This window comes from Arachis duranensis, chromosome 1, assembly GCF_000817695.3.
Source record: "Arachis duranensis cultivar V14167 chromosome 1, aradu.V14167.gnm2.J7QH, whole genome shotgun sequence".
NCBI lineage: Eukaryota > Viridiplantae > Streptophyta > Magnoliopsida > Fabales > Fabaceae > Arachis > Arachis duranensis.
This window is the reverse complement of record NC_029772.3, coordinates 11,093,637-11,112,248: the sequence shown is the minus strand read 5'-3', so window position 1 is coordinate 11,112,248 and position 18,612 is coordinate 11,093,637. Positions and strand designations below refer to the sequence as shown.

The following is an 18,612-nucleotide window of genomic DNA, read 5'->3' as shown; positions in this document are numbered from 1 at the left end:
CTTAACATAAAAATGTATTATTTTTAATAATATCATAATTTTATATTTTTTAATTATTCTAAATGAATATTTTATCAAATACTAATTAAAGCTATTCTTCCATTTGCTTTTACTAATATATTTTCTAACAATTATATAAAATTAAAATCGTATTAATGAGTTTAATATTAAAGTTAATTTGGCTTTTTATTATTTAGAGTATTTTTCAATCAATAATTTTATACTCTTTACTTTTTTTTTAGTTTCATTTTGAATTTTAATTTAGTACTCAAAGGTAGTGAAATTCTATTGATACTGAAATAAAGTTACAAAAGGGTCCATAGGATAGAATAAGTAAAATAATATGATACCCATATTGCAACATTCAAATGAAACAACTTAGGATCTAAAATGTTTATCTTTCTCTTTTTCACTGTCTATTATATTATCTATCCTATCATCATATAAAAATCGAATTTTTACCTTTAATGATAGAATCAACGTAGCATGCTTCTGCTTTATTTTGTTTAACTCATTAAAGTCAATTCATTATGATGAATTAATTATATCAACTAATTGATTTGAATAGATATTTAAGTATCACACAATTTAAAATTATGTATATTAATTATTTGATTTAATTTTTATGATATATAAATTTAAGGAATAAATTAAAATAAGATAATTTATTAAATACAACAAATATAAATTAATTTAGTTAAAAATTTACTATTTTCTAATCTTCTATACATAAAAATGACAAAATAAAATTATAAAAATAATCTTTTTATCACTTTTGCTATTTTAATTTTATTTTCTTTGTTTTTTATGTATAATTTTATTTTATATTAACTTTTTTTATTTAATAATAAAATATACTCATATTAGTTCTATCATATAATAATATATTTTTCTCTTATATTAATAAAAAAATTTCAATAGTTATTAACTACATCTAATAGAATGACTGAGAAGTGAGAACTACGAGAAGTTAAACCCAGGTTCAAAATGCTAAAACAAAGAAAAGAAAACAGTGAATATATGATTAGAGAAAAATGTATAATAATGACAAAATATACTAAAATTGGATTTTTTCTCCAATTAATAAAAGTGAGGTGTCAATTCTTCATAAATTTATTTTTTCTCTAAAATAAAATCACTATTTTCTTTTCTAAATTTATTTTAAAAAAATATATTTATTATAATTATATTACAATTAATATTTAATGAATAATGTATGATTATACTAATTTAGAAAAATATTTTTATTATAATTATATAAAATCAATATTTAATACATTATCAACTAATAAAAGTGAGATGTCAATTCCTCATGAATTTATTTTCCTTCCGAAATGAAAGCACTATTATCTCTTCTAAATTTATTTTAGAAAAATATCTTTATTATAATTATATTACAATATTACAATTATATTACAAGTAGCATTTAATGAATAATGCAAATTATAATAATTTAGAAAAATAAAATAAAGTTCAGTAATTTATCTTTCGACTACACACGTATATAGAATAACTTTTAAGAAGGAATCACATATAATAAATACGGTCGATGATTGTAAAACTGTATACTAACATTGATATAATATTATTTCAGGTATATATTTTGCGGATATCAAAAAAAAGTGTTGAGTTATTTTTTAGTGGGTTTAAATTATTTATTGTTTATTAGAGAATTTTGTACATTAGAATTCTCTAATAATTTATTATTTATTTTGAGCTGATTTTGATATGTTCTTACTTAAAATTACTGCACGATGAATGTGGTATATAGAGAAGTTTTTGAGAGCCTATAATAAAAAGGTAATAACAAAATGTCTTACTAAATCTATTTATTTATTAAAATTTATTACTATCACTTAAAATAATTTAGAAATTCTAGGAACTAACAGATGAATTCTTATTGTTCATTAATAGTTTGAGAATATTAAAATTATCATAAAAATTCGTATAATTTTATTCTCTTGACAAACAATTTTATAATTACGTTAATCATATAATTTTATATACAAACATTGATACAATGTTATTTCATGTATATATTTTGCAGGTATCAAAGGATAGCATTGAATTGTTATTCAGTAGGTTTAAATTATTTATTATTTATTACAAAACTTTCTGCATTAGGATTCTCTATCAATTTGTTCTTCATTTTGAGCTGATTTTAATATTTTTTTTACTTCACAGTATACCAATATATAAAACTTTGTTGGTAGATTTAAGTACTACTAGATTATTTATGGTCATATTGAGTATATATACCTGATTTATTGAAAAAAGTAGATTAAATAACTATTTTATAGTTAATACAATTAACACTATATTAAGAAAAGAAAAATAACGCATACAAGTTATTTTTTATTAATTAAATTATTATAATTAAAATAAAATTTAACATAACAACTTAAAATTATAATTTCAATTTTATCACGTGCATGGCACGGGTGATTAAACTTGTTAAACATTATTATAAGGTTTTTTTTAGATAGTTCAGTACAAATTCAATTCAAACAGAAAAAAACAAACCAAATTGAGAAAACATTCTAACTACGACATTATTGTCATCAAGAATAGTATATCCCAAGTCTATGATAATCAGAACCTCATCAAAATAAAATATACACAACTACAACGATACAAGTATATTTCGGTGATATTTTTAGAGATTGATACCATTAATAAAGATGTTGACGTGGTAACTATAAATAATCTGTTTTATTTTTTATATACTACTAGAAATTGGGCAACCAATGAGAGTGCATTGTAGTGTTAGCCGCCAACTTTGAAAATCAACAAATATCTAGTCTCTCATCATACTTCATCTATAAATATCCTCAACTTAGTACTAAACCATGCATCACGCACAATACATAAAACCTCTCTTAAAAGAAAAATAATGGGAAACACCAAATTACCTTATTTTATGCTAAGCCTCTTAATATTATTGCATGGTGCAAAAGCAGAACAATGTGGTAAACAAGCAAATGGAGCATTATGCCCAAACAGTTTATGTTGTAGCCAATTTGGTTGGTGTGGTACCACAGACCCTTATTGTTTAGCTGGTTGCCAAAGCCAATGCAAAGGTTCAACACCAACACCTTCAACTCCGACACCAACACCTAGTGGTGGTGGCAGCGGCGGCGATGTTGCAAACATAATTACTTCTTCCATGTTTGATCAAATGCTTAAGTACCGGAATGATCCAAGGTGTAAGGGGAATGGATTCTACTCCTATGATGCCTTCATTACCGCCGCTCGCTCTTTCGGTGGTTTTGGCACCACCGGTGATGATGCCACCCGCAAGAGGGAGATTGCTGCTTTCTTGGCTCAGACTTCTCATGAAACCACAGGTATATATAGCCCAAGAACTTCAACTGTGAATTTTTGGAAATCATTTTATCCAAACATAAAATTAGGTTATATTTTTAGAATGGTGAACATTTAAGTGCAGTTGATAACTGAGAACTATTAGATAAAAATTTTAGTTAAATCATTTAAATCATTTAATAGTTTTCAGCTATTAGCCTCACGGAGCCTGCACTCTGAGTTTTTACCTTTTAGAATAAGGTCATAAAAGCAACTTTCTAACTGACACTAAGAATATATTATTGGCTTTAATTTAACTATTGGATTAGTAATTTAAATTGGTCTTTATTACTTTAGAAGTTTTTCGAGAATTACTCACTTCGAATTAATTGATTTCTTTGTTGTTTTCAGTAAAAAATTTTAATGTGTTACATAAGTAAAATTTTAACAAATTTTTTTATAATACAAACATACAATTATACCACATAAAAAAATCATCATACAATGACTAATCTCTTTTAAAATGATAGAACGAAGTAAAAGTAAATCTAAAAAATTGTTAAGTAATAAAAATTTATTGAGAACTAAAATATTTAATTTAAAATTCGTCATTTGAATGTTTACTCTGACCAATGTCAGGCATGGAAGTTTTCAGTAGACTTAAAAGCTTAGCATGGATAAGATACATCAATTTTTAACAGAAATGTCACAATCTGGTTACCTTTTCTTGAAGCAAAGGTGGCATTAATAATGATACATACAATAATGTTTATAGGAGGGTGGTCAAGTGCACCTGATGGGCCATATGCGTGGGGTTATTGCTTTCTCAGTGAAATTGGCGCCACAGCAGATTACTGTGTTGCCTCCCAACAGTGGCCTTGCTCTCCCGGTAAAAAATATTATGGCAGAGGACCAATCCAAATCTCTTAGTAAGTCCCCAATTCAAATATAAATATGTATCATTCCTATATATATACTTAGTATGTATGAATGAATTGAAACACTTCAATTGCTACACCCTTTATGTATTATACTAGAATGCATCTTAACATTTTTATGTAACATGAATTGATGGGATAATGTTAATATTTATATTTTTTTTTTTATAGCAATTACAACTATGGTCCAGCCGGTAAAACTATAGGAATTGATCTATTGAACAATCCTGATCTTGTAACTACAAATCCAACTGTGTCATTCAAAACAGCCATATGGTTTTGGATGACACCACAAGGAAATAAGCCATCAAGTCACGATGTCATCACCGGAAGGTGGACGCCGTCTAATGCTGACAGGTCGGCCGGCCGAGTCCCCGGTTATGGTGTGGTCACTAACATTATCAATGGTGGAATTGAATGTGGACACGGGTCGGATTCTCGGGTCCAAGATCGGATCGGTTTCTATCAAAGGTATTGCCAAATGTTGGGAGTGAGCCCTGGAGACAACTTGGATTGTGGCAACCAAAAGTCATTTGCTTAGGCAAATTACTTGCTCATGATTTTCAATAAGGAGTATGTTGTAATAAGGGGATTATTATAGTGATCCTAAGTGTAACAACAATGCAAGTTTCTTGCTAAAGAAGAAATAAATTGATGGTTATAATAACATAATTAAATAATTTATTGTGTGTTTATATTATTTATGTTTTACGAAACAGAAATCATCGATTGCGACAAGAATTAGCATTAACAATGTCTCTAAGTTTGTATTTTTCCTCTTGATATTCCTCAATCTAACAAGTTATTGGTTAATTTATTACAAATTTATATTCTATTTAAGAATTTATTGACGACGAATAATAGAACTGAAAGAAAATGTATGGGAGTACTCTTATATATGGAGTAAACCACTAGCACAATTGTTAGAAGCTTGAATCATTCTACATTATTCTGTCCTTAATAAAATAAAAAATAAAATAAAAAGTTGTTGGAAAAATTGGGAAAAGAAACACATCTTCCTCTATTCCTAGTCTTTCCCCCCAGTTACCACTAAATTAGTGGAAACAATTTTATGCTAATTATGTAGCCAAGTGAAGTCAACTGTGATAAATATCTGGTATATATATTCCACAAAGAAAAGATGCATGGTGCATTTACTTGGAAAGCAATTGGTCATCAGCGTTAGTGGCTTGGAATTGTTGAAGTTCCACAAACATATATAATAGATCATCCTTTCTATTCGTTCCTTATATATATATATATATATACACAAAGTAGTGATTGACGCATGCATATATAATAAGAAGTGCAAGTCTATTGAAGCTTGTTAATCAGAAATTCTTTTTGGCATCACTGCATAATAATAATAATAATAAAATTTCCCAAAAAAAGGTACAAAACTTACCTTTTGATGGATATATTTATTTAGTAGTAAAAGTTTATCAAGTCTATTTAAATTTTACCCACTTTATGTGTATAGTGAATATAGTGGTTATGAAAACATCGTAGTTAAAATTAAGGTACGCTTTTTTATTATTTAGTAATATCTTTTAATTCAATCACATTTTCTATTTTATTTTGAAGTTAAAAAATATTGTCAAATAGAAAAAAAAAATCTAATTTTAGCTACAATTTTTAAATATTGTGAAAGTTTTATATTTACTATAATGATCTCAGATAGCTACCATAAAATTCAATTTGTATAAATGTCTTATTACAATTAATTATTAAACATAATCATAAGATTTTTTTAGATAATTCAATACAAATTCGATCCAAACAGAGAAAAATAAATCAAAATGAAAAGATATTCTTCTAGATCATTTTTGATATTATCATCAAGAATAGTATATTCTAAGTATATGATATTCAGAATCTCAAAATAAAACATAAACAAGTATAAAATTAAAATATTTGATATATATTTTTGGAGGTTTAGAATTTAGGGAGAGGAACATCAAAAAAATTTATACACACTAAAGAAAGAGTTAAGTTAGAATATTTTTTATTTTTTATTTTTTATATCTTACCAAACGATGGTGAGAGTGTCTACTTCTTCAACTTCATTTATATATGTCCTAATTACTCCTAACACAATAATATTCTCATATGATAAAGCCACCACCACCGGCATTAACAACACAATCTTTAATTTGTTTAACAAGTTGCAATGTTTTTACACATCGAAAGACAAGGTATGAAGACCGTATGAAACATCTCACATACATGACAAATTAAAAAAGGTTCTTCATTATTTCGTCACCTTGTTGTTGGTATGGTAATTGAGAAGAAGTTATGTCATTTTCACACAAGATAGATTAGAATTGATGCTAGTGTTTCAGAGCGACAAGTCTAAACTTAAATGAAGTTGACTAATTAAATTATCCTTAAATTTTTGTTTTACTTACACATGCTCTAATCATTGGAGACAAGTAGACAACAAAAATCCTGTCTTATACGAATGTATATATTGTATTATTGTACCTTTTTACGGAAGCCTACATCACATGGAATGCAAAAAGATTATGATTATTTAATTTATAGAGTTTAATTTTAATGCACTGAGAGTTATATAATCATATTTGAGAATTATATAATCATATTCGTTCTTTTGAATAATCATTTAAGTGGTCAATATGAAAAATAATTATTTTTACTGATATGACATTATATAATTAAATATATGTACTTTATTATGATATACAATGCATCAAAATTAATTAAGTTCTTATTTATAACCTGAATGCAATGTACCTACCTACATTATATTATATTAGAGTAATGTATATAATGTTTGTGTATAAAATAAGAAGTAGTAGTAATCATTATTTCTTGTTCTTTTAGTATGTTTATGCACACTCTAAGGAGTCTCAACATAATTTAAGGAATCTTATTTATTTGGAATCACTCAGATAAAGACATTTAAAATATCTTTTTTTAAAGATATTTTTTAGTAATTTAAAATTTAACACATATAATCGATTAAATCATGTTATTTTTATCAAAATTAAGTTAGACAAATTAATTTGACAAAAAAAAATAATATATCAAATCTTGAACCGATCTAAATTAATATTATTTTTTTATAAAAACTCTAAATCCTAACCCTATGATCAAAGAAAAGTAACGAACTAGAATTTAGAATTCTCAAAATTAATATATATAATAGAAGTATTTTAGTCATTTTTTATAATAAGAATATTATAGTCATTTTTTATAAAAAAAATAATATTAATTTAAATCAGCAGCTCAAGATTTAATTCACCATTTTTTTGGTCAAATTAATTTGTCTGGTCTAATTTTGACAAAAATAACACCGTTTAATCGATTATATGTGTTAAATTTTAATTACTAAAAGATATTTAAAAAAAAAGACGTTTTAAAATAACACCGTTTAATTAATGATTATTTAAATTTAAATTTTTAAAAGATACAGAATTAATGAAAATTAATTACTTCTTCTTACTCTAATTTACCTTTTACTATTTATTGCGTAAATTCTAAATTCTCTTTCTAAAAAAAAACGTCCAAACTCTAAAAAAAATACCAAAATATAAGATAAAGAATTATCTAAATCTTAAGAAAAAGAACATACAAAACATAAGAAAAAGAAACATCCAAAACTAATAAAAAGAATCATTCAAATTCTAAAAAAAAAAACGTACAAAATATAAGGAAAAAAAACATCCAAAATTAATAAAAAGAATCCTCCAAATCCTAATGAGTTACAGGAAAACCTCATCATTAGACACTCAAATAACAACAATACCATTACAGAAACATCCAATCAAATGGAGAAAAAAAATATCTACTTAGTATACAAAAAAAAAATATTCACACGAGACTAACCAAATACAATTCACTTGCATGGGAAAAAAACGAAACAAAAGAAGAATTAATTATTGCACTGTTTTTTGGGAAGCACTTGTACCACAATCAATCGCAGCACCGCTAATAACATTAACGACCGAGAGTAACCGACAAAGGAGCGCCGTGAGAATGCCTTGGATGAAGAAGGTTGGTGCTTGCTGTTTGGATGAGAGCAAAAGATTTACCGAGGGTTGACGAGAGGGAGAGTGATTGAAGACTAGGAAGGTATCTCGTGATTCTCGTTGAGAGTGAAGGAACGTATCCCTTTAAACTTGATTTTGGCGTTAAACCCCATTAATAACAAATATTTTAAATTATAAATGAATAAAATTAAATAAAATAATTATAAATAATTGAGTTGTTTCATTTTTGGCTGATTAGGAGTTGGTTCCATATACTTTTCCAAACAAAAAAATTTTGCTATTTAACAATTAACATTGCTATGGATACATTACAACATGAGCTATTTGTGTATTTCACCTAAATTTTATAAAAATAAAAAATTATTGTGTATAAGTATAATATCTGAAAGGTACCAGGTCTCATAGTGAATTCAGAGAAAGAAAAGAAAGAAGAATAGGGCTAAAAGCTTGTGGGTATTGATGCTTGAGCGAAAAATTGTCTCAGTACACATGAGTATTGGTATTTATAGACACAGCTGAACCTTCTAGCAACTAACTTGATCTATGACAGTTGGCAACTAACTATAACTAACTGAATAACTGAGCACTGGCCTAGAAGCTTTTGCTGAGTCAACAGGGGCCCACTAATTCTAACAGAAAAATTGAATCACAGCCTACTAGTCTAACAAAACTAACTGAACAATGCTAACAACATCTCTAAACAACAAAGCAAGCTCTTTACTCAACCTCTAACATCATCTCTAATTTCCTTCTCTTGGAGCTTCTGTCAACCTCTAACATCATCTCTAATTTCTTTTTCTTGCAGCTTTCATTTGCCTGACAACATCATCTCTGGCTTCCACTTTCTGAGGAACACTTGCAACTTGTTGTTGGTCACTGACATTGAGCTTGCTTCTAAAGTGTAGGAAGGCTTCAGATGAAACAGCCCTTGTGAATACATTAGCTATTTGCATAGCTCCTGGGATATGACTCACCCTGATTTCTTTTCCATTAACATGATCTCTAACAAAATGGAGATTTATTTCAAAATATTTAGATTTGGAATGCAAAATGGGATTTGCTGCTAATAACAGCACTTAAATTGACACAGTACAACATTGGTGCCTCAGGAATAGGGAGTTTTAACTCAACCATCAAGTTCCTTATCCAAATCAACTCTGCTACTGTATCTGCCATGTTTCTGTACTCAGCCTCAGTGCTTGATCTGGCCACGGCTGTCAGTTTCTTCGAAAACCAGGAAACCAAGTTAGAGCCAAGAAATATACAGTATCCACTAGTTGATTTTCGATCTTCTGGATCACCAGCCCAGTCAGAGTCACTGTAGGCAGTGATCTTCATAGCAGTGTCTTTCTTTATATGGAGACTGTGACTTGCAGTTTCATTTAAATACCTCAGCACATGTTTCACCATCTTTCAGTGTGAATCTCGAGGAGATTGAACAAATTGAGCAAGTTTATTGATAGCATAGCAGATTTCAGGCCTGGTAATAGTCAAGTACTGCAGATAGAGGCTTGGGTCATTAAAGCTTGACCCACCAAGAGCTGTGTTTGGGTTGTAGAGGGAAGAGACGTGTGACAGCCTTTGCATCCTACCATGCCAGCCTTCTTCATCAATTCTTCAATTTATTTTTGCTGTGTGAATACTAGACCTGCAGCTTTAGTTTTGGTGACTTGAATTCCAAGAAAGTAATGCAAACCCCCAAGTCTTTTAGAGCAAACTTCGAATTTAGCTGCTGAATGACTTCCTTGATCAAATTGGCTGACTCAACTATTACAATTATGTCATCTACATACACAAGAACATAAGTTTTTAAATTGTTGCTGTCATGAATAAACACTGCTATGTCTGACTTGGTTGCTGTAAAACCAAGATCTTTTAACCCACATGCCAGCTTATGGTATCACTCCCTAAGAATCTGCTTAAGTCCGTAGAGAGCTTTAGTTAACTTGCACACCAATGAGGGATCCTCTTGCTCATACCCTTGGGACTGTCTCATGTACACTTCTTCAATGAGGTCCCCATGTAAGAAGGCATTGTTCACGTCTAATTGCCTAATTGTCCAGGATATTGACAAGGCAACTAAGAGCAGCAGTCTTATGGATGTAGGCTTGACTACTGGGCTGTAGGTTTCTATAAAGTCAGAGCCTGGCTTTTGGGCAAAGCCTTGAGCAACCAACCTGGCCTTGTACTTCTGCAAAGAGTCGTCTGCATTATACTTGATTCGAAAAACCCACTTGCTTCCTACTGCATCTTTATTAGGAGAAAGTTTCACCAGCTTCCATGTATTATTTTTTATCAAAGCCTCATATTCTGTGTCCATTGTTGCCTTCCATTCAGGGACCTTAAGTGCTTGCTAAACATTTCTTGGTTCTACACTTTCCAAGAAGAGCTTAGGCTTAACTATTCTAGCTTTGCCTCTAGTTACCATTGTGTGAAGGTTCTGGGTAGGTACTGGTTGTACAGGTTGAGGGTCAGTGATAGGTAGGACAATTTCAATGTCATTGATGGGGATAGAAATTAGGGCTGAGGAGGGTGCTGTAGGGGCTTGTTGAGTGACTTGAGGATTACTTGACTGCAGGGTATTGATATTGTTACTTGTTGCAGGCACTTGTTGGCTATTTGAAGGGTTGGAGCTGGTTTGAGGCTGATTATTGACAGGGTTAAAATTTGGGAGTTTAGGGATTGTTGGAGTTGAATTTTGAAGTTTTGAGACTGCTGGTTGATTGTTTTTGAAAAATTGTTTATAAGGAAACTGTTCTTCAAAAAACACTACATTTGGTGAGATAATAACCTTTCCCTGCTGGGTGAGACACTTGTACCCTGTGTGAAGTTTCATAGCCAATGAATGTACATGGAGAAGATCTGAACTCCAGTTTGTACTTATTGTAAGACCTTTGGTGTGGAAAACACAAGCAGCCAAACACTTTAGATTTTCATATGAGGGTGGCTTTCCAAATAGCTTCTCAGCTGGGGGTAAACCATTCAGAACAGGTGTTGGTAGTATATTGATGAGCTTGACGGCAGTAGTGAACGTTTCCCCCCAGAAATTTATAGGCAATGATGCTGCTGCCAGTAGAGTGAGTCCCATTTCTACCATATGCCTATGCTTCCTTTCAGCTGAGCTGTTTTGTTGGTGAACATGAGGACAAGAGAACCTATGCACCACTCCTTTATCCTGCAAACTTTTCGATAGGCTAATATACTCAGCAGCATTATCACTTTATATTAACTTTAGTTTAGTGTTAAGTTGCAATTCAACCATTTGTTGAAAATTATTAAACATTGTTTTTAACTGAGCTCTAGTCTTGATTAGGTACAGCCAGGTAAACTTTGAAAAGACATCAATAAAATTCACAAAATACCAATTTTCATTTCTATCTGGAAGGGGAGCAGGCCCCCAAATATCCAAATACATGAGCTGCAAAGGATGTGTGTACATTGTTTTGAAGAGGGAAAAGACAATAGGTGTAATTTCCTATACAACAAGCTGAGCAACTTATCTTTTTGGGTGAAACAGGGATTTTGCAGGTTTTTAATGCTTTTGAGAGTACATTATGATTTGGATGGCCTAATCTAGCATGCCAAAGTAAAGATTCATCCTTATTTCTTACTGCAGAGACATAAGCAGTTGGTGTTTGTGTGTTGTGAAGATTAGCAAACTTATAAAGGCCTCTCTCTATTGTGCCTTGAAGCACAATCTCCTTTGTGTCTTTAGTCTTTATACATCACCTATCATCATGAAATTCAAAGAAGATCTTGTTGTCACAGCATAATTGGTGGACACTCATCAAGTTCTTAGTAATTTCAGGAACACAGCAATTTCCTCATATGCAATAACCTAGAGCTCAGATTCGTTTTAAAACAAGAATTTTCAGCAAATGAGATTTGCAAACCTATTCCATTGCCGATCACAACTTGCTCTTTGCCACAGTATTCTTCTTTCTCCATCAGATTTTGTTCCTCATGAGTCATGTGGTGTGTAGCACCTAAATCTGGATACCAGTTTGGGTCCTGGACTATTGCTGGTGTTGTTAGCATGTTGCAAAAGTTAGCTTTAGGCTGAGCAAGCTGATTTGAGCTGCTGTGATTGTATCCTTCTCTTCCATAACTTTCTTCTTCATACCGGTCCTCACTATACCCGTACCAATAGGTTCTTGCAGTGTGGACAAACTTGTTGCACAAGTGACATTGTAGTCTGTCATTTTCATATCCTCTAGTACTATATACGATCTGCCTCCTCTGCTAAATTGACCTCTTCCATTTGTGAATTGTGCCTCATATGCTGAATCTTGTGCTGGCCTTCCTTCACCAGAAAAATTTCTACCTCCTCTAAACATTCTGCCTCCTCTTCTTCTGAATCCACCTCTGAAGCCTCATCTTCTTGCTTGTGGATGCTGGTTATAGTTTTTAAACTGTGATATATTTTCTTGCATAAACGCTTTAGGCTTTCTGAATTTTGCAAGCATGCTTTCATGAGCTAGTAGTAGTGCTTCCAACTCAGCAACAGTTATGCTTTTTGACCTGGCAAGTACTGAAGTGTAAATTGATGGTACTCTTTTGTTAAGCCATTGAAGATTGCGCTTACATGATCACTTTCTTTCTACAGAGGCCAATGCATCAATTGTGCCTTTGATCATCAGTATATACTCGGTTACAGATCCTCCAATTTGGAGAGTGCTGAGTTTGTTCTTCAGCTACATCAACTTAGCTTTGATTTGTGAGAAAAAGTGATCTTCCAACCTTTTTCACACCTGTTGTGTATACTTGCATCCTACCATTCTGGTGGTGAAAGACTTGCTCATAGAGGCTAACAACCATGATTTTAGAAGTGCATCTTGTCGTTTTCACTGCTGATATTCTGGATTTGCAGTTGTATTTCTTCCATCTTCTGAAGTCACGAACTATAGAGGAACTCCTTGTCTTGTAATGTGGCTCAGCATATCGTTTCCTTCTATTGTCAAAATTGCTTGATCCTTTCATTGTAAGAAGTTCTCCTCATCTAGTTTCATTGAAATTGGAGTTGTTGTGAATCCTTGAGCCATGACTGTTCTTGGATTTTGGATTGTGGTGTGTAAAGCTGTGAAGCTGAAGGCTCTGATACCATGAAAGGTACCTGGCCTCAAAGTGAATTCGGAGAAAGGGAAGAAAGAAGAATGGGGCTGAAAGTATGTATGTATTGATGCTTGAGTGAAAAACTGTCTCAGTACACATGAATAGTATTAGCATTTATAGACACTGTTGAACCTTCTAGCAACTAACTTGATCTATGACAGCTATAGCAACTAACTAAATAACTGAACACTGGCCTAGAAGCTTTTGCTAAGTCAGCAAAAACCCACTAATTCTAACAAAAAAACTGAATCACAGCATACTAGTCTAATCAACTAATTGAACAATGCTAACAACATCTCTAAGCAATAGAGCAAGTAACAGAACAAGCTCTTTGCTCAACCTCTAACAATATCATCACTTAATATAATGTAATTGATCATAATTACTTATTTTGATGCACCTTACTTATCCTATCTAACATTATTCTTTAAAGATAAATTACTAAAAAATATTTTTTATATTTAAAACGAGATTCAAACTCCTAATTTCTTAATTAAGAAATAAATCAGGTGATGATGAATTTTTAGGTTACACCCACATAATTAACATTATTATTTTGTGCATGTTGGAAGCTTGACCGAATATATAACCCTATATGTAGCCCTATACACCAAATCAAAACCTAGATTTTGAATCCATTATTCCATGCTAGATTCTGCCTCATTTTGTCTTTTTCTTCATTTTACTTATTCACCTCTCTCTTTCATGTACAATGAACTACTTACAAGATTGATATTAAAAACTAGAGAATCAAGCAATGCCAGCGCTTTTGGATTTCATCAAAATGTACACTGCTAATGATTGTGGAGACAATAAGAAAGCATGCCTATAGTACATGTCTGCACTCTCATATATGCTCTCAATAATTGGTATTTAATTTAAATACACAATACATAGATTTTTATTTTAAAATAGAAGTGGAAGTGGTGAAATGCAGGTTTACCAGGGTATATGATTTATTTAATTTAATTATATATATATAATTAAGAATTTAATTAAAAACTTATTTTTTTCAATCGGTATCAGATCTTGAAATAATATTTTTATCTTAATTAAATTTTAATTTTAAAATTTAAGTTCTAAATCTTAAATCTTAAATTCTCAAAAAAAAAAAAATAGAGTTCATAAATAGCAATAGAACTATATGTTACTATGTATATGTTGGCAACTATAATGGATTTGAAACTAAAGAAAATATTTAGGTATAATTGGTAGTTGTTGGCCAGAATGATAGGTACTAATTAATTAATAATATTTTTAAAAGACATATGCATACAATAAATTAAATCAATTTCTTGGCACATGAAGCACCCATGTGTTGGCCGGTTTCTTCTTCTAAGGTTTTTATATATAAAACGTTGTCCATTCAAACCAAAGTTGTTCATTTAAGCATTAATAGAATTCCAGCCACTACCGTAGAGTAACAAAATGTGTTCTTATTCTTTCATAGCAACTTCAGATCAAGTTCACTACCATGTTAGATCCATTAGCTTGCCTTCTAGATTACACCCTTTATCCAATGACATCGAAATCGAGCTCAAGAATTTCGAATTATTAGCATCTTCCATGAATAATGCAGATTTATTAACAAGGCTTGTGCATTTGTACAATTGTGTGAATGAACAAATCATTGTTTCTTCACTCTCCCAAAAGGTTCTTCTCCATGATCAAGATCAAGAAAAGTACTTAGATAAAGTACTTGATATGTCACTTGTTTTTCTTGATGTTTGTGGATCGGCAAGAGAATTGTTGCAACTCGCGAAAGAACACGCGCAAGAGCTTCAATCCGCGATGCGTCGCGGAAAGGGTCAAGATTGTTCCAGCATTAAGAGTCAGATTTGTGATTACTTTTGTTTCAAGAAAAGGGCAAAGAGAGAAATCTCTAAGATCCTTAAATCATTGAAGAAAATGGAAAATAATCATGGCTTTGTTAATAGTAAGACACATTGTTTATCAAGTGTGTCTAAAGTTCTAAGAGAACTAAGCATTGTAACCATTTTGGTGTTGAGAAGAGTACTAATTTTTATGTGTCCACAGGTGTTGAAGAAAAAGAATAATGTTGGTGAGTGGTTATTATTGTTCTCTAGAAAAAAGAGGGTCATCAATAGTAATGAAATTGATGTGTTTCCATGCACAATAATAGTTAAGAAAACCAATGGTTTTGTTAAGGATGATTTAGAAATAGTTAAGAGAAGATTAGAGGGAGTAGATAAGTGTGTTAGAGAGTTAGAGGCAGGACTAGATTGCCTCTTTAGGTGCTTAATTAGACATAGAGTGTCACTTCTTAATCTTCTTACTCCCTAAAAATTTAATATAAATTTTGTACATTTTTATTAGCATAACTTCATAATGTGATTTATGTAATATTGATATGAATCTAAATCCCACCATCATCTTTTCTTAATTTTAATGGTATGAAATTCATTAACGATGGACATATAAAAACATCAAACAAATCTTTTTTTTTTCTTTCACAATATTGTTGTTATGAATTCTATATTTCACTTTCTGAACTTAACCTATGATTCAAATCAAGTTGTTACTTTACTTATCGTCTTAAATAAGTATTAGAATTTAAATATCGTTTTATATATACGACAATCTATTAACTAGTGATAAACTTTTAAAATAAAGCTAAAATTTACTATACACTAATTTTTAACCTGTCAAATTACGAATATTGTAGATGAAAAAAAAAACCTACAAATACGATGACCAATTAAAGATTGACAAGTTTGCTTGGATTTTTTAGTTTATCAAAAGTGTGATATAGTATTGTCTAAATTAGGTTTTGCGGTTGATTTTAAAAACAAAGTATAGTTGGATAAATTACATCCATTGCAAAAGACATATAAAAAATTACTAATTACTCCCATAATCATCTCTATTCCTTTTGGCATTACTATTATAGAGGGGTAGTACGGTTTTCATATATAATCATTTTAAGTTATACACTCTTGCATACAAAATTACAAACGTGTGATCAAGTCTAGCAGGTATTATCATAACAAAAATTTTTGGGAATAATAATTTTTAGTAATTTTGGTTAGTAGTTAGTCAGTATATATTTAAATTATCTTTAATAAATAATTTTTTAATTTATATACGAAATATTAACCTAAAATAATAATATTTACTCGTTACCTAACATTATTGTTATCAAAATATCCTTAAAAAAAATTAAAGATCTATATATACACACATGCAATAATATAATATGCAACGATTATATTAGAAGGCCAACTTGCTAAGCCATTCGCTGCCACTTTTTGTCTCTTAACTATTTTTTTTATGAGGTGGCAGCATATATATAAGACAATACCCTATTTGTTGGAGCACATGGAAATTAAATGACAATTTTGATTTATTATTATTATTATTATTATTATTATTATTATTATTGTTATTATTATTATTATTATTAATTATTTGAGATTCTGATAAGATCAGTTAACACTTATGCTTTTCCAATCATCTAAAATTTGGTCCGGACATGCATGCATGAACATGACTACACATTTCGCAAAGTACACAAGGACAAATGAACAAAAAATGTAATAATTCAACTAATAAATTAAAATTATAAAATTTAATTCAGACAACTATATATACAAATAAAATATATATCTATCTTATATATGATCGAATTTGTAGTTGTTAATTCAATTAATTGAAGGTACAGCAGGGAACAATGCAGATTGCTTTTATTCTAAGTTCCTAACTCCGAATATTGTGCTTAGGTACATTGCTCTAAACATAATTTTGTTTAAGATGTAGATGCATGCCCAATAAAAATAAAACACACGAAAACAAAGAATAAGAATCTTACTTTTAATTAAAACGTGATTCTTATGCACACCCGCTTTATGCTTTCAAAATAAATCTCTTTCGGTCTTTCCACTACTTTTTAATAGGACATAGCTTAATTAATAATTGTGATGTTTTAATTTTGATAACATTTTAATTTCCAATGTTAGAAAGACAAAAACATTATTGTTGATGATGAAACTACTTTTGAATACTGTTTTTCGCTGTTAAGAATCCGTTCAAGGTATAGTTTGTCGTAAAAGAGGATATGTCATCCTATCTTCTCTAATGATAAAGTATATGTTGGATTTCAAAAAATACGATAGATATCTGCAAAGAATACTCTAATATTAAAGTCAGTAATAACTCAGAAAAAAAAAAGTGAGAGTAATTTAAATAAGTATTAAATTTTCACGAGTTCTAACGTTTATCTTACATAGATTTATTTATGGAGAAATGACTATTTTTTTCGTTATAGCACGAGGATCCTATCCACTATTTGGTCGTGCCAATGTTGAATCTGAATATAATATTTTTTTCAGTTGTGTATGATATTTCTCGTTCCAACAAACTAAAGACTAATCTATCACGGAGGATCAGAGCTCAATTTAAGAGTTTACTACTAGTTAATAGGTTACTACATATACAAAACGAAATTTAAACCCCGATACTTATTTAAACAAACTAATAAACTAACCACTAAAATAACTCTTCTCCTACAGTATTTTAAAAAACATGTTAATGTGTCATCTTAACTAGGCCTGCGATTCTTTACTTCCAAATTTGAAATCTATTTCCCTTGTGGGCCTTTTCTCATTTATATTTTGGTATACGGGCCTTCCTTATTGGGTTTACTAATAAAAGTATCCTCATATTAAATAATGAATGGCCCTTAAAAAATGCGGTCCATTAAAATATTCTGCTTATGTGATGAATCAAATAAAAAGCAAAATGAGCGACCAAAAATACAAAAAAATGATAAAATTAATTAAAAACTGAAAGACTACTTGACCATCAAAGTTGAGATGGCCGAGTTGGTCTAAGGCGCCAGATTAAGGTTCTGGTCCGAAAGGGCGTGGGTTCAAATCCCACTCTCAACATTTATTTTATGTAGTTACAAATAGCCAAGAACTAATGGCAATTGGCGATGATTTATTTATTCTTTATAGTGTTATTCTCGTGTAGCATATTCAATGTAAGGGGGAAAAGAAAAACACATTTCTTTCGAGAGTTATAAACTAACACACCAAAAGACTAGTTATCTACATTTTGCTATCATATTTCCAACATAATATCTAATGTTGTAATAATAATAAAAATATAGATTATATACACAATTAGGTGAATGACTTAGCAACACAGCGTAGCCACATGCCACAAACCTACTGAATCAAATCTTTCACAAAATATCAACTAGTTATTTTTGCAAACACGCGTCA

At 30.2% G+C, this 18,612-nt stretch overlaps 2 protein-coding genes and 1 non-coding gene across 3 annotated transcripts; all 3 read left to right on the top strand.

Annotated features, from left to right (window-relative positions):
• Positions 1–2,869: 2,869 nt before the first annotated feature.
• LOC107476050 (endochitinase) lies at positions 2,870–4,902 on the top strand. The gene is made up of 3 exons (XM_016095802.3): positions 2,870–3,347; positions 4,079–4,232; positions 4,413–4,902. The coding sequence occupies exons 1-3, from the start codon at positions 2,894–2,896 to the stop codon at positions 4,780–4,782; spliced, it is 978 nt and encodes a 325-aa protein (XP_015951288.1). The 5' UTR covers positions 2,870–2,893; the 3' UTR covers positions 4,783–4,902.
• Positions 4,903–14,794: 9,892 nt separating this feature from the next.
• On the top strand, positions 14,795–15,670 carry LOC127747572 (uncharacterized). The gene has a single exon (XM_052261615.1). It carries the CDS (start codon positions 14,795–14,797, stop codon positions 15,668–15,670), a length of 876 nt encoding a protein of 291 aa, XP_052117575.1.
• A 2,522-nt stretch (positions 15,671–18,192) lies between these two features.
• Positions 18,193–18,273, top strand: TRNAL-AAG (transfer RNA leucine (anticodon AAG)). Its single transcript has one exon. It is a non-coding gene; the product is annotated as a tRNA-Leu (tRNA).
• The last annotated feature ends 339 nt before the right edge of the window (positions 18,274–18,612 follow it).